This window comes from Abrus precatorius, unplaced genomic scaffold (genome assembly GCF_003935025.1).
Source record: "Abrus precatorius isolate BTA unplaced genomic scaffold, Abrus_2018 Scaffold0, whole genome shotgun sequence".
NCBI lineage: Eukaryota > Viridiplantae > Streptophyta > Magnoliopsida > Fabales > Fabaceae > Abrus > Abrus precatorius.
This window is the reverse complement of record NW_020874290.1, coordinates 374,233-399,995: the sequence shown is the minus strand read 5'-3', so window position 1 is coordinate 399,995 and position 25,763 is coordinate 374,233. Positions and strand designations below refer to the sequence as shown.

The following is a 25,763-nucleotide window of genomic DNA, read 5'->3' as shown; positions in this document are numbered from 1 at the left end:
GCACGTATCGAATGGATCAGAGAAGGTAGGGTTCCTCTACAAACCATTCGAGCTAAAATTGATTATTGTTCCTATACAGTTCGAACTATTTATGGGGTAATAGGTATCAAAGTTTGGATATTTATAAACTAAAGAATAACCAATTTTTCCTTATCTTTAAGGTTTCATGTTTCAATAAAACAAAAAATTACAAACTATTTCATTTTTATTCCAAAACAAAAAAATGATAAATTTTATAAGATTGAATTGAATAAAAAATTCAATTAATCATTTGATATTGATATAATTGCTATGCTTAGTGTGCGACTCGTTAGTTTTTTTAGAATGCTTAAAATTCAACAAAAAAAAAAGAAACCAACTCATAATATGAATTAATTAAAAAGAACTAATAACCAACTCATTGCTTCGGATTATCTAGATTTAAAGAAATAGTCAAAACAAAAAAATTAAATAAAGATATGATATATTAGTAATATAATTATAGCAACTCAAATATTGCAGAAAAAACAAAAAAAAAAAATGAATATGATTATGAGTTGTAAAGCAATAAAATAAAAATATACAGATAAATGAAGGGGTGAAAGAAAGAGAGAAAAAAATCTATGATATAGAATTCTAATATGTAAAGGTCTATGGGTCATCTCATAAAAAGCAGTGTAATAAAGCATCAATAGGAATTAATCCATATATAAATGGATATATTCATAACACAAACAAATCAAGAGCTCCGAATCAATAAAAACTGAGAAGGTTGATTCAAGAAAAAAGAAATAGTATTTAAAAAAAATCTTATAATTAGAGAGGCTCCGTTGTAGAATTCAGACCTAACCATTAATTGAGAAGCGATGGGAACGACGAAACCTGCGAATATCTAAGATTTTTTTTAAACAAATCTTAATGATTCATTAGGTGGGATGGCGGAACAAACCAAAAAAGAATCCATTCTTTTTTATTGAGGAATTATGCCCTACATTCCATCTGAATTTGGTAATAAAAGAGTGAATTTTCGCCCGCGAAAATTTGTATTTTATTGAATTTTTTTATTTTTGCCAATCCGATATGATACGATATGATAATAAAAGAAAAAAGAAAAATAGAAATAAGGATTCGTTAGAATATTATAAGATAACAAAACAATATTATTTAGTTATATACAGATAGCAAAAATTGTCTTAAATTGTCTATAAGAATACATATTAAGTTATATATCAAAACAAGATATACAAATTTCCAATAGACTAATAGATTCTATGAAATCTCAAAAAATCCCGCGATTCTATTATTCATTAAACATATGTATATTAGTGTATATTATTTTATCGATTAAATCGATTTATATATATATATTATTGGAATCGTTTCATTCGCGAGGAGCCGTATGAGATGAAAAATCTCATGTACGGTTCTGTAATAGAGATGGAATTGAGAAACAACCATCAACTAGAACCCCAAAAGAACCAGATTTCGTAAACAACATAGAGGAAGAATGAAAGGAATATCCTATCGAGGTAATAATATTTGCTTCGGAAGATATGCTCTTCAGGCACTTGAGCCCGCTTGGATCACGTCTAGACAAATAGAAGCGGGACGGCGAGCAATGTCACGAAATGTCCGACGAGGTGGACAAATATGGGTACGCATATTTCCAGACAAACCAGTTACAGTAAGACCCACCGAAACGCGTATGGGTTCGGGAAAAGGATCTCCCGAATATTGGGTATCTGTCGTTAAACCTGGGAAAATACTTTATGAGATGGGTGGGATATCAGAAAATATAGCCAGAAAGGCTATTTCTTTAGCAGCCTCAAAAATGCCTATACGAACTCAATTCATTATTTCAGGATAATAATGAAAACCAAAGGAAAGAGGGCTTTAGGATGAAAACATAAAAATGCAATTGTAAGTTCCTTATTTTTGAACACAGAATATTTTTTTTTACTTCAATCTTTGGACTGAAAGAACAAAAAAATGATATGATTCAACCTCAAACCTATTTGAATGTAGCTGATAACAGCGGAGCCCGCGAATTGATGTGTATTCGAATCCTAGGAGCTAGTAATCGACGATATGCTTATATTGGTGACATTGTTGTTGCTGTAATCAAGGAAGCAGTACCAAATATGACCTTAGAAAGATCAGAAGTGATCAGAGCTGTAATTGTACGTACTTGTAAAGAACTCAAACGTAGCAACGGTATACTAATTCAGTATGATGATAATGCTGCAGTTGTCATTGATCAAGAAGGAAATCCAAAAGGAACTCGAATCTTTTGTGCAATCGCACGGGAATTGAGACAGTTAAATTTCACTAAAATAGTTTCATTAGCACCCGAGGTATTATAAAATTATAAGGCAAAACCGTGATATGGATATATTTGTTTTGTAATGAAAATGGATTAATTAATATATTATATCTCACACATATCCCTTTTGTAGTAATTATTCTAAGTATTAGAAATAACAATTATTATCTATTTCATATTAATATTGGATGATCTAAATGAAATATATTGGATGATCTAAATGAAATAATGAAAAAAAAATAGAAAAACGAGCATGTTGATTATATTGAAAATAAGGAGCAACAATCATTTTCGTTTATCATGAGTAAGGACACCATCGCTGACATAATAACCTATATACGAAATGCTGATATGAATAGAAAAAAAATGGTTCAAATACCATTTACTAACATCACCGAAAACACTGTGAAAATACTTTTACGAGAGGGTTTTGTTGAAAACGTCAGAAAACATAGGGAAAGCGACAAATATTATTTAGTTTTAACTCTACGGTATAGAATAAATAAGAAAGGATCATATAAAAGTTTTTTAAATTTAAAACGGATCAGTACACCTGGTCTGCGAATATATTCTAATTATCAACGAATCCCTAAAATTTTAGGAGGCATGGGGATTGTAATTCTTTCAACTTCTAGGGGTATAATGACAGATCGAGAGGCTCGATTAGAAAAAATAGGCGGAGAAATTTTATGTTATATATGGTAATCTTTCTGAAATACGAATTAGATGAGAAATTTCTATCCATTTTTGTCAAAAAGAGAGAGAGAAAACACAGATTTAGAATATCACCCACCCCTCATATACTAGTGAATGTGCGAAGGGGGTTTAACTGAAACTGGAATTGGAAAAAAAAAAAGAAAAAATAAAAAGGATTCAAGAGGATTTAATTCCTGAATGAATAAATTCCCAGGGGTATGTTTCAGATTCCTTTATATAATCAAAATTGAATTATAAGCTATGTTTTTCAAAAGATTCGACGTACTTTTTATATGTTTATATGTATACGCCCGTAGAAAAAAAAAAAGAAGCATAAAAAATTCAATTTAATTAGACTGTTTTTTAATTTCAACAATCTTTTTTTTTGGGGGGGGGGTACAAGTTCAAAATGTAAGGAAACCTTATTTTCTTCCAATAAATAGATTTGGTATTAACTTATTAAGGAATTACAAATATGAAAATAGGGGCCTCCGTCCGTAAAATTTGTGAAAAATGTCGATTAATTCGCAGGCGAGGGCGAATTCTAGTAATTTGTTCCAATCCAAAACATAAACAAAGACAAGGATAATATTTCCACAAAAGAGGATTTTCTATAAAAATAGAATATAAAAATATTAGAATATATATTTTATAAAATATTAGAAGAAATTTTTTATTATTGGTATTTCCAATTTGAAATTTTATTTCAAAAATTCATATTCGATGTCGATTAATATAAAAATACAATTGATATATATAAATCGAATATGAATTCTAGTTAGAAACTAGTTAGAAAAAAGTAAAGGATCCGTTTTTGAATGAAATGGATATATCCATATATCTCGGACTTATTTTTATGAAATAATCAAATATGGCAAAACCTATACCAAAAATGGGTTCGCGTAAAAATGGACGTATTGGTTCGCGTAAGCATGCTCATAAAATACCAAAGGGAGTTATTCATGTTCAAGCTAGTTTTAACAATACTATTGTGACTGTTACAGATGTACGTGGTCGGGTTATTTCTTGGTCCTCCGCCGGTACTTGTGGATTCAAGGGTACACGAAGGGGTACACCATTTGCCGCTCAAACCGCAGCAGGAAATGCTATTCGAACAGTAGCGGATCAAGGCATGCAACGAGCAGAAGTCATGATAAAAGGCCCCGGTCTCGGAAGAGATGCGGCATTAAGAGCTATTCGTAGAAGTGGTATACTATTAAATTTTATACGGGATGTAACCCCTATGCCACATAATGGATGTAGGTCTCCGAAAAAAAGACGTGTGTAAAATTAAAAATAAACATGGAAAAGATTTCAAGAGAAATAAACAATTCAAGGGTTTGATCAAATATATATATATTACTATGGTTCGAGAGAAAATAAGAGTATCAACTCGGACACTACAGTGGAAGTGTGTTGAATCAAGAGTAGACAGTAAACGTCTTTATTATGGACGCTTTATTCTGTCTCCACTTATGAAAGGCCAAGCCGATACAATAGGCATTGCAGTGCGAAGAGTTTTGCTAGGAGAAATAGAGGGAACATGTATTACACGTGCAAAATCGGAGAAAATACCACATGAATATTCTACCATAGTAGGTATTCAAGAATCAGTACATGAAATTTTAATGAATTTGAAAGAAATTGTATTGAGAAGTAATCTGTATGGAACTCAAGACGCATCTATTTGTTTCAAAGGTCCTGGATATATAACTGCTCAAGACATCATTTTACCACCTTCTGTGGAAATCATTGATAATACACAACATATAGCCAACCTAACAGAACCTATTAATTTGTGTATTGGATTAAAAATTGAGAGGAATCGCGGATATCGTATAAAAACACTAAAAAACTTTCAAGACGGAAGTTTTCCCATAGATGCTGTATTCATGCCTGTTCGAAATGTAAATCATAGTATTCATTCCTATGGGAATGGGAAAAAAAAACAAGAGATACTCTTTCTCGAAATATGGACAAATGGGAGTTTAACTCCTAAAGAGGCGCTTTATGAAGCCTCTCGGAATTTGATTGATTTATTTATTCCCTTTTTACATGCAGAAGAAGATCCCTTTCATTTAGAAAAAAATCAACACAAGGTTACTTTACCCCTTTTTACTTTTCATGATATATTGGCTAAGGATAAACTGAGGAAAAATAAAAAAGGAATAGCATTGAAATCCATTTTTATTGACCAATTAGAATTGCCTCCCAAGATCTATAATTGTCTCAAAAGATCCAATATTCATACATTATTAGAACTTTTGAATAATAGTCAAGAAGACCTTATGGAAATGGAACATTTTCGTGTAGAAGATGTAAAACATATATTAGACATTTTAGAAATAGAAAAGCATTTCGCATAAATTTGAAATCCATTGGCATTGGTTTTTTTTTTTCATATTTTTATTATTTATAAAAATAAAGGTGAAAATGTGTAATTTGAATCCTTAGAATAAATCCATATACTCGGAATAGGCCAAAAGATGTATCTAGGGATTAGTCGTTTCAAAATGAATTCTCCCTAGATACACAATATACATGGCATGATATTTTATTTCACAATTGAATCCATTTAATTAAAAAGTTTAAAAAAGACCTAAAATTAGAGATTTCTCAATAGGTAATGTTGCTCCAATACCCAACCAAAGGGCTACTATGGTACCAATTAAAAAGATGGTTGTTGCTACTGGACGGCGAAATGGGTTTTGGAATTTATTAACATTTTCCAAAAAGGGTACTGTTAATAATCCCATAGGTACCGAAACCATTAAAAGAACGCCTAATAACTTATTGGGCACTGTACGAAGTATTTGAAATACGGGAAAGAAATACCATTCGGGTAGTATTTCCAAAGGAGTTGCAAATGGATCCGCGGGTTCTCCAATCATTGATGGTTCTAGAACCGCTAATCCTACGTTACAGGCAATAGTACCCAGAATTACTACTGGAAAAATATATAAAAGATCATTGGGCCATGCAGGTTCTCCATAATAATTATGACCCATTCCTTTAGCCAATTTAGCTCTTAATACAGGATCATTCAAGTCAGGTTTTTTTGTTATTAGGATAGGTGAATTCTTATAGATCCATCCTCCGAAAGAACCGGACATGATAATTTTTCATCATCCGGCTCGAGCACGAATCAAACATTTCGAATGTATCCATAGAAAAAATGCATATGTTATCCACACATATAGAAAGATTCCATGTAAGAAAATAAACCTTATTTTCTTCTCCGAAGTTACAATTATCTTATCTGCAAAAAAAAAAAATTAAGTTCTTTTATTATTAAGTAAACTTAAGTAAACGCTCAATACCCAAGTAGGCTTTCAAAGTGAATAGTGCTTTTTGGGTGATCTCAAACCTTGCAATTCTTACCCCCCCCCCAAAAAAAAAATCTTGGAACTTTTTACGTACAAAGGATTTACTTGTTACTAATATAATCTAACCCCTGTTCTTCTTTAGATCCACTTGGTTTACTCCGATAGTATCATAAATCGAGTCAATGCATAGGAAATGAATGCATTTCCATACTATTAAGTTCAGTGAAATAGAGAAAATATAATTCAGATTATCCCACATCACTTTTTTTACTGGATGTTACGGAGCCTGTTCATGCAGGATATGATCGAGTCTGATCATAGAAAAGATTCTTTACAAGTGAAACCAGCCTATCCTCTGTAGGGACGGACCTTGCGTGGTAGTTGGAATAAAGACACATTGAATTGTAAATTCAAATGTGGCAGATAAGAGAAAATCATATATCTGCGTGGCCCAATCAATAGTTCAAGTCACACACTCCCATAATCCATTTCTTCTTCGTAGAATTCCCTTCAACTATTCGTGTATGTAAAAAATAATAATAATCCAATTTTGTTAAATTGAAGGAAAATATCCAAATACATGTCTTATTCTTTTAAATAATCCATATTTGTAGCAATGAAATATATTCCTCCCCCAAATAAGAAATGATTAATTACAAATATCTATGATTCATATTTACTATAAAGGACCAGAAATGCCTTGCTTACGTATCATTGGAAAGTGCATTAACATAAATACGGCAGTAAGAAGAGGTAATACAAAAGTATGCAAACTATAAAAACGAGTCAAGGTGGATTGTCCCACACTAGAACTTCCGCGTAATAACTCTACCAAAGAGGATCCTATTACAGGAATAGCTTCGGGCACGCCTGTTACAATTTTGACTGCCCAATAACCAATTTGATCCCAAGGTAAGGAATAACCAGTTACACCAAAAGATGCGGTCAATACAGCCAAAACTACACCGGTAACCCAAGTTAATTCGCGAGGTTTTTTAAAGCCACCTGTGAGATACACGCGAAATACGTGCAGAATCATCATTAAGACCATCATACTTGCCGACCATCGATGAACTGATCGGATTAACCAACCAAAGTTAGCCTCCGTCATTATATATTGAACAGAAGCAAAAGCTTCAGTAACAGTCGGACGATAATAAAAAGTCATAGCAAATCCCGTCGCTACTTGGACTAAAAAACAAGTAAGTGTAATTCCTCCTAAACAATAAAATATGTTTACATGGGGAGGAACGTATTTACTGGTTATATCATCGACAATCGCCTGAATCTCAAGACGTTCTTCGAACCAATCATAGACTTTATTGAGATAGGTAAACTAAGGTACCCCCCCGAGAACCGTATATGAGAATTTCATCTCGTACGGCTCAAACAAAAATACCCAAATACTGGTTGTAATGAAAACAGATATGTGTAATAGAAAGCTTGAAACTTCTTAACGGAATCCTATGATTCCAATCTTTTCGGAAGATAAGAAAAAATAGAAATCCGAAAACTATTCTTTGTGGTTATAATGCCAAAATATCAAGTCGGCTCACTCGTCTTTATTTACAGTAGGCCTCTTGAATATTCTATTATTTACTTCCATTTTTTATTTGTGTGTAATGTTCTTTTTTTTACTGCTGTTTTCTTAATTATTATTATTGATAGGAATTCTCTTGTTAGGACCATATGAATCAATTAAAAAAAACATCAGATTCGTATCATGACCACGATGATTCAAAAAAAACCTTTAATCGAAGTCCAAAAATTCCCTGAGTAAGAACTGCTGGATCATCACTTATTCAATGAATAGATAGAACAAAGAAACATTTGTCCGTTGATCAAAATAAAGATAATCGACGGAAGTTTTAAATAATTTTCATTTTTCAATTTATTCTTTCAACTCTTTGAAAAGTTTTTTTAAATCCAGTTACGAGGTCTAAATATTTAGTATGAATCATAGTTCTAATATTTTAAGAATATTTTTGATTTTCTATATTCCGTACTCCAGATACTAGAATAAATATCTGACGGGGTAAAATCATCTCTATCAAGATGACAGATCCATTTTTTTTATGTTCTGTACTATCAATAAGATCCATTATAACAAGTCACACACTCATATTCCGGAAATACAGAAACAAAGAAGTTTCACGATCAAACTACCAAATCAAAATGAAATAGGCTAACGATAAAAAACCTAAATGCTTAACCTTAGTTTTCTATTGAAAAGCTAGTTACTTGATTCTTGTGAATCTAATTCATAGAAATTCCGTCCAGTAAAATGGACGAATTATAAATCTCCAAAATAATAGATAGAAATATCGCAAATAGAGCCATTGCAACACCCATCAAAGGAGTAGTTCCCCACCCCGGAGCTACTTTACCATATTCTGAATTTAATGGTTTTAATAAATCCCCTACAATAGTTCGTCTTGGACTAGACTTAGAATTACCCTCAACAGTTTGTGTAGCCATAAATCCTATTTTATATTGATTGAGATCTGTTGACTTTGTATACCATTCCGCTGTAAATATAGGATCTATATCCTATAGATCCATTGTGGTCTTGAAATTTTGGAATTCTAAGAATTTTTAGAATTATAATGGAAACAGCAACCCTAGTTGCCATCTCTATATCTGGTTTACTTGTAAGTTTTACTGGGTATGCCTTATATACTGCTTTTGGGCAACCCTCTCAACAACTAAGAGATCCATTCGAAGAGCATGGGGACTAGTTGAAGTAATGAGCCCTTAATATAATATTGGGGGCTCATTACTTCAATTGAGATAATGAAAAATCATTTCATTTTTTTAGTTGGAACTTTAGGGGGTTCTCTAAAAAAGATAGCGAAAAAAATGATTCCTAAAGTCGAAACTAAGAGGAATGTATAAACCAATGCTTCCATAGATTTAATCGTGGTTTACAATTATAGCTTTCATACCTGTTTATTGTTTATTGGAGCTCATTTCTCGGATAAAGAAAAAAAGTGAAAACAAAGTGTTTTGAGTCGAATCAAGATTTATCTGGTTCTTTATGTCAAATTCAAATCATAACAACAAAAACAAAAAAAGTCGAAAAGGAACAAAAGAATGCTCTATCATACTATCTGTCTTCTTGTAGTTGGATCTCCAAGTTTTTGGAATGCTCCAAATTCTACTTGAGCATCCAAATCTGGGTCGATCCCAGCAAAAACATCTCGGAACAAGGTTCTAGCACCATGCCAAATATGCCCGAAAAAGAAGAGTAGAGCAAACGAAGCATGTCCAAAAGTAAACCAACCTCTTGGACTGCTACGAAAAACACCATCTGATTTCAAAGTAGCACGATCTAATTCAAAAATTTCACCTAATTGAGCACGTCTAGCATATTTTTTCACAGTAGCAGGATCACTATAACTGACTCCATTGAGTTCGCCACCATAGAACTCAACAGTTACACCTACTTGTTCGACACTATATTTCGATTCTGCCCTTCGAAAAGGAACATCGGCTCTAACAATTCCGTCTCCGTCTACTAAAACAACCGGAAATGTTTCAAAAAAAGTAGGCATACGGCGTACAAAAAGTTCACACCCCTCTTTATCTCTAAAGATGGGATGCCCTAACCAACCAACGGCTATTCCATCTCCATTATCCATTGAGCCCGCTCTAAACAATCCCCCTTTTGCTGGATTATTGCCGATGTAATCATAAAAAGCTAATTTTTCAGGAATTTTAGACCAAGCTTCTGATAAACTTTGATTTTCGGCTAGCCCAGCACCAACTCTTCGATATATTTCTTGCTGGAAGTATCCTTGATCCCATTGATAACGAGTGGGACCAAATAATTCAATGGGGGTAGTTGCTGAACCATACCACATAGTTCCAGCAACAACAAAAGCTGCAAAAAAGACAGCAGCGATACTGCTGGAAAGGACGGTTTCAATATTTCCCATACGCAATCCTTTGTATAGACGTTGCGGTGGACGCACACTAAGATGGAAAAGACCCGCTAATATGCCCAATGTTCCTGCTGCAATATGATGAGAAGCTATTCCCCCCGGAACAAAAGGATCAAAACCTTCCACACCCCATGCGGGATTTATGGATTGTACCCTTCCCGTTAATCCATAAGGATCAGACACCCATATTCCAGGACCGTACAATCCTGTTACATGAAATGCTCCAAAACCAAAACAAACCACTCCTGCAAGAAATAAATGAATTCCAAAAATTTTGGGCAAATCCAAAGAAGGTTTTCCGGTACGTTCATCACAAAAAATTTCTAGATCCCAATAAACCCAATGCCAGATAGCCGCTAAAAAGCACAAGCCCGAAAACACAATATGTGCTCCGGCCACACCTTCGTAACTCCAAATACCCGGATTCGTTATAGTCCCCCCGGTGATATTCCAACCGCCCCACGAATTGGTTATTCCTAAACGAGTCATGAAGGGTATAACAAACATACCCTGTCTCCACATTGGATCAAGAACAGGGTCAGAGGGATCAAAAACTGCTAATTCATATAGAGCCATCGAACCAGCCCAACCAGCAACCAGAGCTGTATGCATTATGTGAACAGAAAGCAAACGGCCTGGATCATTTAATACAACAGTATGAACACGATACCAAGGTAAACCCATGAAAATACCCCTTATATCAACAAAAAATAGACACTATGTAACTTTATTGCACTGGAAAAAACTATACTATGGATTCTCACCTTTTACCTTTTAGTAGATTATCTCGGAGAAAGAATTAATGTTTGTTCTAGTTTTTTAGTAATAGTGTTTAGTAATAGTGGAACAATCATATTTGTAGGAACAAGAAGAAGCAGATCTATTCTATACCCGATAAGTAAGAATACGCAATGGTGGGAAGGGGGGGTTGACAATTTTCTCTATGAGTATTTAAATATGTAAATGCAGACATATTCGTTTATCACCCAAGGACCCATTCGTAACAACTTTACTCTATCTTTATCTTTACTCTTCCCTTTTTTATGATTTATAAAAAATACAATATAATAAAAGCAAATTGTTTTTAACACAATAAACCCATTCTTACGTTTCCACACTAAAGTTAAATATATTATTTTATTTTCTTTTTTTCTCTATTTTATGCCCATTGGTGTTCCAAAAGTAACCTTTCGAAGTCCTGGAGAAGGAAATGCATCTTGGATTGATATATAGTGCGACTTGTCAGATATATTTGGTCATACGGGATTTCCCCGTTCTCCCCCCCGATTGAGATATCCTCTCTTTCACCACCAAAAAAGAATGATTGAATCATCCAAAATTTGGAGCGTGAAGTGTAATGAAGTGCAATTCGATCGATTTTTTATTTTTTGGAGGGGGTATCCAGATTACTATTCGAAATTCAAAATAATTTATGGTTGGCTTGCTTGGACCAATAAAACGAAGTATCCAGACTCTGTTTAGAAAAAAACCAATTGGTAATATATCCACAATTACTACTTCTATCATATCATATATTTTACAGAAAAAATGAAATAATAAATTCAGAGAAGAGATAAGTCGTAACAAAAAGACATGGTATTGTAATATTTGTCCTATATGTGCAAATAAAAATCGGGCAGATCCTTATCCTTACTTAGAGTAGAAAAGAAACCTAAAAGAATTGAGGAAGTCCATTCAGAAACAAGAAAATTACATTGTGATTTGTGTTCGATCTCGATGAAAGCAATACATCAATGAGAAGTTAGTTCAATAAATTTAGTACATTTTTTTTCGTTAAAAATTCGAAAGAGTCCATTATGAAAAGGGAAAGAGGGTTGAAATAGACACATTGATTCCTTTTTGTTTATATGATTTTTAGTGAACCGTATGCATCAAAAGGTGCATGTACGGCTCTTAAGGTATAAGATTAAATCCTAATCAATCGACTTTATCGAGAAAGATTACTTTTTTTAGGCCAAGAGGTCGATAGTGAACTATCGAATCAACTTATTGGCATTCTGCTATTTCTCGGTATAGAAAAATATAACAGAGATGTGTATCTGTTTATAAATTCTCCGGGTGGGTGGATAATACCCGGAATGGCTATTTATGATACTATGCAATATGTACAACCAGATATACAGACAATATGTATGGCATTAGCCGCTTCAATGGGATCCTTTCTTTTGGCAGGAGGAGAAATTACCAAACGTCTAGCATTCCCTCACGCTTGGCGCCAATGATTCTTTTATTTGAGAATATATATGAAGACTATACCTTCGCCATAAAAATACTTAAGTAATAATAGCATGGTACTTCGAATTCGATATACAAATTTTTGTTTTTTAAACCATTTGATTATGTATCGAAAAAGTAGTATGAAAGAGAGGGCTTTTACGATTTTATCTGATCTATCAGGAACCTAGTTTAGTTTTAGTGTCACAGACTTTTTTGTTTTTAGTTTTCATACCAAAAAGCTTTTAACAATATTTATGTCTAACAATATTTATTTTAATTAGAAAATAAAAAACATATGATAAAAAACAAGAAACTTTCGGATTGCTGAATAACAAAAAAGACGAAATAAGAAAACAACGGAACCATCATAGTATTTAAAAAAAATACTCAAAAAGAAAAAGGAAGGTTGGTTATTGTATTATTTATTATTTAAGGATCTGGATCCAAAAAACCCAGTAGATTTTCTATTTTTTTTTCTTCAATGGAAAAAAATCCATAGAGAAAATACTCTATCCATAGAGGAAAAAAAGAAATTGCATACGTGGAAAAGAAAAGCCGTATGCATCAATACGCAAAAAATGCTTGTACGGTTATTGAATCTTATCTTTGCTCATTTATTTTCTTATTTGTATTTATTCTTTTCACCTTAGTTTGAGGACGAAAGAAAATATTGACTAATATTGGGAAAATCCGCATCAAAATCTTTATCAAGATAAAGAAAAGACTTATAAAGTTATATAATCAGGGTAATGATCCACCAACCCGCTAGTTCTTTTTATGAGGCACAAACGGGAGAATTTATCGTGGAAGCGGGAGAACTACTGAAACTGCGTGAAACTATCACAAGGGTTTATGTACAAAGAACGGGTAAACCTTTATGGGTTGTATCTGAAGATATGGAAAGGGATGTTTTTATGTCAGCAGCAGAAGCCCAAGCCCACGGAATTGTTGATATTATAGCACTTCAATAAACAATTAGTAACTAAGATTCTTCTCAAAAAAAAATACAGGATTTGAGATTGAATTTTATCTCCTTAATCCTTTTAATTTAATATAACTTTTTTTTTCTATTAATTAATCTATTAAATTAATAAAATATAAGTAATTCATAATCATCGGGTTAGGATTGATCTAAACCGGCTCATTATGTCTATAGGATCCACCATGCCAACTATGAAACAACTTATTAGAAACACAAGACAGCCAATCCGAAATGTCACGAAATCCCCCGCTCTTCGGGGATGCCCTCAGCGCCGAGGGACATGTACCAGGGTGTATGTGTGACTCGTTTAGATCATTCTACTAATAAAAAAAAAAAGAAACCAAACCCATTTTTTCAGTATTAGCGATCAGTTAAGATAGTGTGAATGGAAGAACTCCATTCACACTATCTTAACTTAAAAAAAAATCTATTAATAATATAAGCATTCTTCTATCATATATAAAATTTATGATTTCGATTGGTGTAAACCCAATCACCCCAATTTGCAATTTAAGATGAGAAACACTTTTCCATTGGTAACAAATGGTTACCCACTAAGCGGAGAAAATACTATTAAAGAAAAATTATGCCCCTAATTTATTTTGCAAAAACGGAATAAGAAGGTCAGTTACCCAGCTAATTTTCATACTTAAACACCGTTACTGTATAACTTGATTTCGTTGTAAAAAACCTATTACTAAATATTTCATGGGTAGAGCCAAAGAATGTGAACTGTACAAGTTAACAATAACATTGATTAAATAAGGATTAAATGAAAGAAGGGGCTCCGGTGTATAGAGAGGACCTAGTCGTTTAAAAAAGAATCATAGAAACGATGGAACCCATTCTTTTTTTTATCTATATCCTATTTAATTTACTATGTTTTTTGATACCTAGTATCAATACAATTTCTTATTTCAAAGTTAAATTAAATACTTAGAAAAAAATCGTGGTTGGGAAGGTTATAGTAGCAAAAGCCATTGGAATTTTTTTTTTATACATTGGAAGAATCCATCTTTGTTATTAATAGACTAGGAAGAAGAAAAGAATAACTGAAAGAAAAAAATGAAATAGTTATTCACCAAAGTCTCATTTACTCAATGACCAGAATTAAACGAGGATATATAGCTCGGAAACGGAGGACAAAAATTCGTTTATTTACATCAAGCTTTCGCGGGGCTCATTCAAGACTTACTCGAACTATTCCTCAACAGAAAATTAAAGCTTTGGTTTCGGCTCATCGGGATAGAGATAGGAAAAAAAGAGATTTTCGCGGTTTATGGATTAGTCGAATAAATGCAGTAATTCGCGAGAATCCAAAAATATACTATATTTACAATAATTTCATCTATAATCTATACAAGAAGCAATTGCTTCTTAATCGTAAAATAGTTGCACAAATAGCTATATTAAAAGAGAATTGTCTTTTTATGATTGCCAACGAGCTCATAAAAACTAAAATTTCCCGGAGACTGAGCTCCGGGAAGGTATAGAATAGAGATTTGTATGATAAAATTAGAATTCATATGATAAAGTGATCAAAATAAACAACCAAGCTGAATCAAAAAAAGATTTATTCTTCTTAACGGATTATCCTTTTTATTACAATATAACAACCCAAATTGAATTGTTGGAGTTTTCGAACAAAACATCAATCCACGTTTGATTTGAGTTTAGATACAAATTTGAATTCAATTAAGGAGTAACTCTATTTTTTTTTTTTTTTAAAACAGTAGCAGTTCTAGCAGTCGACTCGCTTTTTTCAAATTGTTTTTCATTATTAAGAAAAGGTAACGAAGATAAAATACGAGCTTGTTTTATAGCAATCGTAATTAATCGTTGTTGTTTTAAGGTCAATCTATTCACGCGTCTAGATATTATTTTTCCTTGTTCACTAATAAATCGACTAATTAAACCCATGTTTTTATAATCAATTTGGTCCCCCGATTGAATCGGGGGCAAACGTCTACGAAAAGATCGCTTGGATTTAAGAAAGAGTCGTTTAGATTTATCCATGGTTTGTTTATTCCTATTCCAAAAATCGCATTTCTTAAAAGAAGATTTGTTTTTTTTTCTTTCTATTCTTAGTTTCTTTTTTTTTTTGTTTTATAATGAAATATATGTTTTATAATGAAATATATGTTCTATAATGATATATGTATATAATTTAATTAAAAATTATATACATATATGAAAGATTGTTTTATTACATGTTATGTTCCTTGGTTAGAAAGGTAACACATAAGCGATCAATTTTCTCTATTTCTTGATTTCTGCGTGAATCGTGTGTTTGCAACAACAGGGACAGAATTTTCTCAATTCCAACCGACTAGGCGTATTGTGTCGATTCTTTTGAGTAATATATCTGGAAGTACCCGTTGATTCCTTATTAACACTCTTTTGATCACAACTGGTACATTCCAAAATAACAGTTACTCGGATATCTTTACCCTTGGCCATGAACCTCTCCTTTGGGTTTTTAATTCACTTAACTCTTCTATTTTCGAAGTCGAAGCGAAGAAGAAAAAAGGAACGAAAAATATTAAAAGTTAATAATTCGAAATAAACTTCTGAAAGATTTCGTTCCAATTAATGTAGTACAGTAATCATTAAGTAATATAATGATTTGGAACTATATTTTGTTTCGAATCGCAGTACAATATTTTAGTTTTCATTTAAGTATCTTGTATGATATTTTGCCCCCTTCCTATCCATTCCATTTTTATTTTTGGTCTCACTCTATTTATTATTAATAGAAATGGAATGAAATTCTTAATTCAATTCCATTGAAGCCTAGACCAGATTCCGAGTTTCACTGAGGCTGAATCCACTTTTATCTTTTCTAATTGAAAAAATTTTCATTCTCAAAAATAAGAAATAAAGAAGAGGGAATTAATTAATTAATTACAGATATTGAATTGATTTTCTTCACCCCTTCCCGTGCTGTGCCAATAACTAGAATGAAAAAAAGGGGAATATCAATGCATCTGGGAAAAAACGATTGATCTCTATCAAGAGACCCGCCAAAGCCCCGAACCATAGAGTACTTATTACTGGTGCCACGGAAAGATATGTTTTTAGATCTCGCATTTCAAATCCTCCTTTTTTAGAATATTTTCTTTTTATTTGATTCTAGTATTTATTAATTTGATTCTAGTATTTATTAATATTATTTATTCTATTTTTCATAAAAAATATTTAACTATATTATATTAATATTATTATATTAATTACGAATAATTCGTTTATTTAATAAACGAATTATTTTCTTTTGAATTTTTTCATTATTCTATTTTCTATTCTATATATTCTTTTTTTTTTCTTTATATACATATTATTCTTTATTCTTATTATACTTTCTATTTTAAATTCTATTTTTATTCTATTTTTTAATTTAATTCAATATTCTTTCTTTCTTCTATAGAATATTTCTTTTTCATATTCTATTCTATATTATAGTCTAGGAAACTAAAAAAAAAAGAAAAATGATAGGATAATTGATATGTATATCAACGAAGAAAAGAAAAATGTGGAAAATAAGACAAAGATTCTTTATAATGATACTGGAAACCAATGGAAAGGGATGTAGCGCAGCTTGGTAGCGCGTTTGTTTTGGGTACAAAATGTCACGGGTTCAAATCCTGTCATCCCTATCCCTAACTATTACTTATTATATGATATCACTTATCATATGAGCAATAATAAGGGATCATATAAAATAATTTATGAGAATAAAGCGCTCTTAGTTCAGTTCGGTAGAACGCGGGTCTCCAAAACCCGATGTCGTAGGTTCAAATCCTACAGAGCGCGATTCCATTATTATTAAATTGAGAATTACACTGAAATAATTGAGCAGCAGTCTAAAGTATGAATTTATTGAACCCCAGTATTAAAACAAATAAATAGGGGATCAATAAACAAATGAGACATTAATTAATCAAAGGTCCAGCTGATCACCTCGTCGGTATTGTAAATATGCAGTTACAAATAAGCCAGCTAAAGTAATAGGAATTAAACCTAACACGATTCCAAATAGAAAAACTTCAATCATTTTTTTTGTTCGAAAGGGAAAGGGGGAGGTAATATTTATCCTTAAATAATAATCTGTATTGATCATTCATTTTAATTTGAATGACCAAAAATTGGAAATTGACACGGTAAGGAACTATAGAATATCTTGAATATTCCAAGATTTCCAACTAATTTCATAATTTTAAATCAAATAAGTCGTATCTTATTCAGACCGATAAATAGAGCTGAGGTTATAGTTAAAACCGCTAGTAAAAAACCGAAATAACTAGTTATAGTGGGCATAAAGAAGCTAAATGAAATATGTTCTTTTTATACATATGTTTATAAAGCACTTCCCTAAGTTTCCATTTTTGAGAGAAAAAAAAGAAGATAAATCAAAATATCCCTGAAAAGATACAATTGAAAATTTGAGATTTTTCAATCAATTATTACAGACGAACAAAAATAAATATAGTGACATAATAAAAAAATCAATTCATCATCTGTGACATCTACCCATCCTGTGATTCCAAATGAACCGATTTATTGAACAACTCATGAATTGAGTAAAAGTAAACTAATCTAATTAAAATATTCATTTTGATTCTTTATATATATATAAATATTTATATTTGTTATATATATATTCTATAAAATTCTATTTATATTAGAAAAAAAAAGATTCTATTTATATTAGAAACTATAATAATAATTATATGCGAAATATAAAATAATAAAAAAATAATAAGAATTTTGTTGTTCAAATTTATTTAACTTTAAATTAATATGGAAGAAAATAGGAGAAAAAATGTCTATTTTATTTTGACCCCCTTTTTCTATTGTATCTAATTTGTTTTCTTTTCACTTTTTTTTTTCGAACAAAAGAATAGAGTGATCTTAGAATGCCCTTTCCTTTTTGACTTTTCTTTTAACTCATTTCATTTTGTAGTAGGTTCCATTCTTCGAATATCTACAACGAGAAGAAAAAGGTATCAGATCACTCCAAACTAGGGTTCCACAGTTTTTTTCTCTGCATATTTTATTTAAGAGGAAAGGTCTATCCTTATAATTAAGCCAAGAAAGAGCCTTTATTGTGTTTAATACAAGAACAATTAATCCAATTTTTTTTTTTCAAAATTGGATTAATTGTTCTTTTTATGTCATCAAATAGTATCTATTACTGCTATTATTGTTACTTGTTACTGGACAACAAACCAATTCCATTCTTTAAAGTCGAATTCCATTCTTTAAAATGAAAAAAAAGAGGGAGTTCGAACAAAAAATATCTTCGACAACCACAATAAAGTATATTTATAGATTTGGGATCTAATTGAATTGTAGAAATATGATAATCTTCTTTATGAATTATAAGAAATCAATCCGTCGTATTCACATTTTAATTGATCTTCCGTTTCTAGTCCGAAACTAATAATACAATGTGGAGAACCCTCATTTTAGACTATTATTCTAATTTTTTTATATTCGCAAACTTTGAGGAATTTTCTATTGAGTAAATCGAAACAACCAATAAAGAAAGAACTTATCTAGTATTAGATTTCGCCACTGATTGTGAAATTTCGTTGCTGTGTTAGAAGAAGGATAGTTATACTGATTCGGTATACTCAAAAGACACCCTTGGTACAAAATGGACGATCTAACAAGGATTACATTTCAGTAAATTACGACTTACTGATCTCGTCTTTTATGGAATCGATCCCCCTTTTGACTGTACAAGAATATGTGGAGTTCGACATGTCTGGAAGCACAGGAGAACGTTCTTTTGCTGATATTATTACCAGTATTCGATACTGGATTATTCATAGCATTACTATACCTTCCCTATTCATTGCAGGTTGGTTATTTGTCAGCACGGGTTTAGCTTACGATTTATTTGGAAGCCCCCGCCCAAACGAGTATTTTACAGAGAGTCGAAAAGGAATTCCATTAATAACTGGCCGTTTTGATCCTTTGGACCAACTCGATGAATTTAGTAGATCTTTTTAGGAGGCTCCAATGACCATAGATAGGACCTATCCAATTTTTACAGTACGATGGTTGGCTGTTCACGGACTTGCGGTACCCACCGTTTCTTTTTTGGGATCAATATCAGCAATGCAGTTCATCCAACGATAAACCTAATTCGAATTATAGAGCTACGACACAATCAAACCCAAATGAACAAAATGTTGAATTGAATCGCACCAGTCTCTACTGGGGGTTATTACTCATTTTTGTACTTGCTGTTTTATTTTCAAATTATTTCTTCAATTAATATAAGAAAAGGGAATAGTAAATTATATATATATATTCGGAATTCTCTTATCTCGTTCGGAAGGATATCATTTCATAATTATCTATGACTGTTTATGTCTCTAGCATGACTGACTACTTGATCAAATGTGGAGGAAAGTGGGATAAATGGCCGATACTACTGGAAGGATTCCTCTTTGGATAATAGGTACTGTAACTGGTATTCCTGTGATTGGTTTAATTGGTATTTTCTTTTATGGTTCATATTCCGGATTGGGCTCATCCCTGTAGGAATCGTATTATTTGAGTCTTCGAAATGAAAGCGTAAGAACTCAACAGGACCCCTCAAATTCGTCAAAGAAAGAGTGGATCCCTGTTGAGTTTTTAATAATCATAATATTTTTTAATAATTTTTTTTATTCGTATAAATGAATGAATAGATAACTTTTTCTGATGTTTCAAAAAACTCCATTTCCCCTTTTTTGATGTTTTTGAAAAATGAACTTCATTCATTTTTTCAAAATATCCCTTTTCCTGGATAATATTTGTCCATCCATACTTTTTTTTTTCTTTAAAGTTGAAAGAAAAATCAAAAGAAGAATTAAAAAAATCACTTAATTTACTTCTTCTGGGTGACGCAATGGAAATTGATTCTATTGTATTTCTAATTTTCATATGGATATATATATATCTATTATACCGATCAAATATCATGTGAATCGAGCCTTTTCTATACTATACTAATAGAATCTTACTCTAGATCGAAATCTATTTTAGTCTCTAATGATATCGAATCATGATTGAATTCTTTTTTTTTTATAAACAAATTAATTGAAGAAATTGGATTTGGTCAATCAAATTCCCTAATTCCCTCTCTTTTTTGTTTGTCCACTACGTATTATATTATATGCATCCAATAAAAAAAAATATTATATGTCATAAAAGTTCTAAGTTGGAAAAAATCGAAACTAAGCTAAGAATAGGCTTATTTCAGGAAGGGGATTCAAAAATCATATTCTATTAATATTTTGTAGAATATTTCTATTTCGACACAAGCAAGAAGGAATCGGACTCTAGGAAAAGAAAAAAATCCCTCCTAGAATCCCGTTTTCCCCATTTTAATTTCTACTTTGCTTAAAATTTTCTGCCTATCTATTTTGGGTTTAGTATCGAATCGAATTTTCTTCTATTATAATAGAAGAAAATTTTGATTCTAGAACTTTCTATTCTCTAGAACATTGAAATATGAAAAAAAAAACAAAGAAACAAAGTCAAATAGTCTTCTTCACAATATACATACTATAACTGACTAGTATTACGGTACAAAAGGAATTCCCTAAATCCTAAATATAGTAGAAAAAGACTAGAAAGAAGCAAGGGTCTTTTCATAATTTTTTTTATTATATTCTAAAGAATAATAGAATTATATAAATTATCAACAAAAATTTCGTTCTTTTCACGAACTTAATATGTTGATAAATCCGAAGCCCTAGAAATTCATTTCGGACAATTGAACCTTCTCAAATTGTTTTTTCTTAAGAACTAAAAAGATTTGTGCCAAAATAATGGATGCCAAGAAGAACAAGAGACCCTGGACACGTAACGGATCTTGAAGTACTATTTCTGCATCCCCTTGACCAAATCCACCCACATTAGGATTACTCGTTAATGGTTGATCAAGTTTGATAGATTCTCCTTCTGAAACAAGAAGTTCTGGTCCTGGAGGTATAATATCAATCACTTCACGTCCATCTGATGCATCCACTATAGTTATTTCGTATCCCCCTTTTTCTTTTCGTATGATTCTTTTTACTATACCTGCTGCTGTAGCATTATAAACATTATTATTACTCTTGCTCCCGTCGAGATAAATCTGACCCCTTCCCCTGTTCCCGCCTACGTATATAGGATATTTTAAAAAATGAACATCTCTCTTAGTAGCGGGATCTGGGGAAAGAATGGGAAAGGTGATTTCATTATATTTCTGACCAGGAACAGGACCCACCACAATAATATTTTTTTTTTTAGGGCGATAGTTTTGAAAAGACAGATTACCTATCTTTTCTTTAATCTCAGGTGAAATACGATCAGGAGGAGCCAATTCAAAACCTTCCGGTAAAATAAGAACAGCCCCCACATTCAAAGCCCCTTTTTTACCATTAGCAAGAACTTGTTTCACTTGCATATCATAAGGAATTCGAACAACTGCTTCAAATACAGTATCAGGAAGTACTGCTTGTGGAACCTCAATATCCACGGGCTTATTAGCTAAATGGCAATTGGCACATACAATACGTCCGGTTGCTTCTCGTGGATTTTCATAACCCTGCTGTGCAAAAATGGGATATGCATTTGAAATGGGTGCTCGAGTTATTATATATATCATAATCGATATGGAAATGGATCGAGTAATCTCTTCCTTTATCCAAGAAAAAGCATTTCTAGTTTGCATGGTCTAATCATTGATCCTGAAAATTTATACAATAAAATTAGGTAGGTCACTGGCATAGTTCCCTATCCATGATTCTGCTATTTACTGAAATTAGTTTCCTGGAATATAGAAAGAATCCGGGGGAGGGGGGAAAGAAGGAAAAACAAAAAGTCATTTTTTTGATAATGTTTTAGCTTTTATACAAAAAAAAAGAAAACAAACTTTAAAATTGGATCAATGGATCGGTTTTTCAATCAGTCATTCATTGAATGATAAATCACTACAAGTGACGGAGATACGCGATTTAAATAACGGAAAATCCAATATTTAAAAATGGTATCTAAAATGACTGGAAAAGTGGAAACAAGACCAGATATAATTTGAGCATTCTGAACAAATCCAAAATCTTTATAGACAGAAACAATCATTAGTTCCCAACCATGGGTCGAATGGAATCCTATACATAAATCAGTTAATAGAAGAATAAAAAAAGCTTTTAATGTGTCACTTAAGTTATATAGAAATTCTTGAACCCAAGAGTTAAGAATCAAAAGTTCTTGATTACCTAGAATAGAATAACCACTTAGAATAAGGAAACAGATTATATTTGTCGATAAGTGCAAAATCGTATGGATACGATCTTCGTTATACGTTTTGATTAATTGGATCGTTTCTTTGTAGATTCCAGTACGAAGGTTTTGTAGACGTGTTTCCGGGTATTCCTTTAGCATTTCATCCAAAAGGAATAGTTCCTTAAATTCTATGAATTTTTTTAGAATACTCTTTTCTTGAATATCATTCAAGAAAATTTCGGATTGCCTAGTATTTCGCCAATTAGTAAACCAAGATTCCAGACTTTTCTTAAATGTAAAAGAGATACACCAGGGCAAAAAGACTATAGATATAAGATATAGAAGAGGAATGAATGCTTTCTTTTTTTCCATTTTTCGTCTTTAATCAACTCAACTTCACCTCATTCGTCAAACTCTATATGATAATAATCTTTCTATCAAGCATAACTTCTATTAAAATTCATAGAACCTATATCTAAATCCATAATCTATTCCCGCGTTTTTGTTATATTAAATTCCGGGAGTGCTATTCTCTTCCCTTGTTTAAATTTAGAAAAGATATACAGAACTTCGTAAAGGAATCCAGTCAAGTCAATTAGAAACAACATAAGTATTTTTCAACGATTCGAATTGCCTAAAATTCGAAGCAATTCCGCAAAGTGCTCTTTGTGTATCCTAATCAAAGGGTAATTCGGGTAATAGAATAATTTGTCGCGGATTGCGAACACGCAAAAGAAACAGTCTCATCTATAAAATAGTTTCATAGGAGTCGGTACAGCAACAAGATGAGACAAATCTCCAGCAATAGTGTTCTTCTGTTGTTGCATATGGTGAGGTTAGTAGATGTGGTCAAATTCATCCTCGAATAATGGCGGATTACAAATCAAGAAAGAATACGCGGTAACGATTCTCACGAATCTGCTATTTCGAAACTTCTGTCTTACGATGTTGAACTCAAAAGAATCATTCTTCACTAAGAGTGCAAGGAATGACTCATTAGTTTATCGGTTCAATATAAATCAAACGGTAGATAAATAGTGGGGTGAAGTCCAAAATATTCCCTTGGAACTTCGTGTACATGTACATTATTTTTTGATCACGTATTTCTTCTAGATACTTCTGAAAATTAACGAACGCTTTCCCAAAATCGCAAATCCCCAACGAAAAAAATAAAGCCATCGTCCTCCTTCTTTTGGAAATCAATAACCAGATCACATAAATTATTATCGCGGTGCCCCCAAAAAAAACTAATAAGATAGACCCACCAGATTCAATCGAAATACTACGTGGCCCCTCGTGGAGTATATTAGTAATAATATAAGTTGTCGGAAATAAATGGAGTAAAAATTACTAATTCTCAGGATAAATAGACAAATTCCTACCACTATATGACTGGTTATTGCCAAAGCACGAAAAACACAACGAATGTAAATAAAGAGCAGCGTAAGGACCAAGAAAAATAGACGTTATCTTTGAGCATTATTCACGTTAACCAAAACCTATCAGTATCGTTTTTGATCGCAAAACTACATTCATATTTTCGTGATTACGCTCCTTAGTGTGGCAGGCGAATAACATTTTTCGGATTCAAGAATCAATTTATAAGTCGAGTGTGAAGTGAATATCATGATATTGTTGCTTGACAGTGGCGAGTGATATGGATACGTGTTAGAGTCAGAGCAATTGATATAAAAATTCAATCCCCCGCATAACGAATTTGCTGTTTCTTCTTTATATGAGTAAAGCTATATCAGCGTACCAATAGTGTAGTGATATGTAACTTAGGAGTAAATTGCATGCTGCTGATTGATTTGCCAGCAATCTAATAAGAGAAGCAATGATCTGAATTCCTACTGACCGGTATTTAAAAAATCTTGTTTTTTTGAACACTGAAAAATAAAGAAGCAATTCAAGTGAGACCGAATAATAGCCTACTAAGCTATCAGCGAAGAGATGGAAGGTAGTATTTATCATAGGATAGTACCGTGTCTAGAGCGACAGTGATCGTGTCGATGTTACTTATTCGGGTAGTGTTAGGTGGCGGGCGGGCGTTATAAATAGTATTTATAGTACTAATAGATTATTGTGTAGTAGAGAGATTAGATATGTTTTATAAGTTATGTCGTTTGATTTATATTGGTTATAAGATACGTGCGAATTATGAAATCCATGATAGTAGCGTACTAAATATATAATTCTGTGATTATATAGCTAAGCGTGAATTGATATATAAATGATTATACGGAACTATATAATCATAGTATCGAAAATCGTAAGTATAATAGTCCGTAGTATAAATACTCGACATCTGTAAAGTACTATAGAATCTTATAATAATATATAAAAGAATTAGAACTAATACAATGTGATTTTCTGTACTGTCTTCTAGGAAACAATACATTGTTTATTAAAGCATACATACTTTTGTTTTGATCTTTAGTGATTGCGCTTCTATTATTTCTTAATTAACTAGTTGCTCTGTTATCTAATTTTTGATTTCTCGTCTCAAAATTTGTGTTTATTGTGTGTTTGAATTGCAAGCAATGATAAATTTCAAACGAATTTGTGTTGGCTTTCCTTCCTCATTTTCATTTTGATCAATAGAAAGAGAAGCAATGCATGTGAAAATATCTCACTCTCTAAAACTCCCTTTAAAGAGATTATACGTCAGGTACGGATTGTAATCAAATAGAAGCTTGTATGTAGATATTAGAAGTTCACGCTTTGATGACCTGTCAGGTACTGCTTTCATTTCAATTAGTTGTGGTCAAGTTGACTCTTTACCTGCAATGCAATAGAAGTATGGTCGTCAATGAATGAATATCCCCCAACAGTCGCCTAAAGAACTCGCTGTCACTTTCCGACCATATCAGGAGGATGTAAGGTATCTGATACATAGCACATAACTCTTTTATGTTGATATATATTAAAATCAGAAGAGGATTTACTAGCCCATTTGCATTCAAGCTAAACTCTTCTTGCATACAGTGCTCCTGTCCGGACGCCATACA

General features: G+C 32.1%; 2 protein-coding genes, 1 non-coding gene and 1 pseudogene across 3 annotated transcripts in view; 2 read left to right on the top strand and 2 right to left on the bottom strand.

Annotated features, from left to right (window-relative positions):
• Positions 1 to 2,376, top strand: part of LOC113859558 (30S ribosomal protein S3-like) — a 2,672-nt gene extending 296 nt beyond the window's left edge. The window contains exons 1-3 of the mRNA XM_027492318.1: positions 1 to 96; positions 1,544 to 1,757; positions 2,005 to 2,376. The exon at positions 1 to 96 is cut by the window's left edge and continues 296 nt beyond it. Coding sequence (XP_027348119.1) covers positions 1 to 96; positions 1,544 to 1,757; positions 2,005 to 2,342 — 648 coding nt within the window. The 3' untranslated portion in view covers positions 2,343 to 2,376. The remainder of the gene's footprint in view (positions 97 to 1,543; positions 1,758 to 2,004) is intronic.
• A 3,030-nt stretch (positions 2,377 to 5,406) lies between these two features.
• LOC113855453 (photosystem II CP47 reaction center protein-like) lies at positions 5,407 to 10,984 on the bottom strand. Its single transcript, XM_027487127.1, has 4 exons — positions 9,432 to 10,984; positions 8,604 to 8,835; positions 7,024 to 7,662; positions 5,407 to 6,092 (listed from the first exon to the last, which is right to left on the bottom strand). The coding sequence occupies exons 1-4, from the start codon at positions 10,950 to 10,952 to the stop codon at positions 5,587 to 5,589; spliced, it is 2,898 nt and encodes a 965-aa protein (XP_027342928.1). The 5' UTR covers positions 10,953 to 10,984; the 3' UTR covers positions 5,407 to 5,586.
• A 6,240-nt stretch (positions 10,985 to 17,224) lies between these two features.
• On the top strand, positions 17,225 to 17,298 carry TRNAW-CCA. Its single transcript has one exon. It is a non-coding gene; the product is annotated as a tRNA-Trp (tRNA).
• Positions 17,299 to 20,177: 2,879 nt separating this feature from the next.
• Positions 20,178 to 23,124, bottom strand: LOC113856580 (annotated as a pseudogene).
• Between the last annotated feature and the right edge of the window lie 2,639 nt (positions 23,125 to 25,763).

Bases quoted from the DNA above. Each gene is read 5' to 3' on its own strand.
- LOC113855453 (XM_027487127.1), bottom strand. From the start codon at position 10,952: ATGGGTTTACCTTGGTATCGTGTTCATACTGTTGTATTAAATGATCCA. The intron at 8,836-9,431 runs GTATGATAGAGC...TGGTATACAAAG, and splicing joins CAACTACAAGAAGACAGATA to TCAACAGATCTCAATCAATA. The intron at 7,663-8,603 runs TGGACGGAATTT...GGGGGGTACCTT, and splicing joins TTATAATTCGTCCATTTTAC to AGTTTACCTATCTCAATAAA.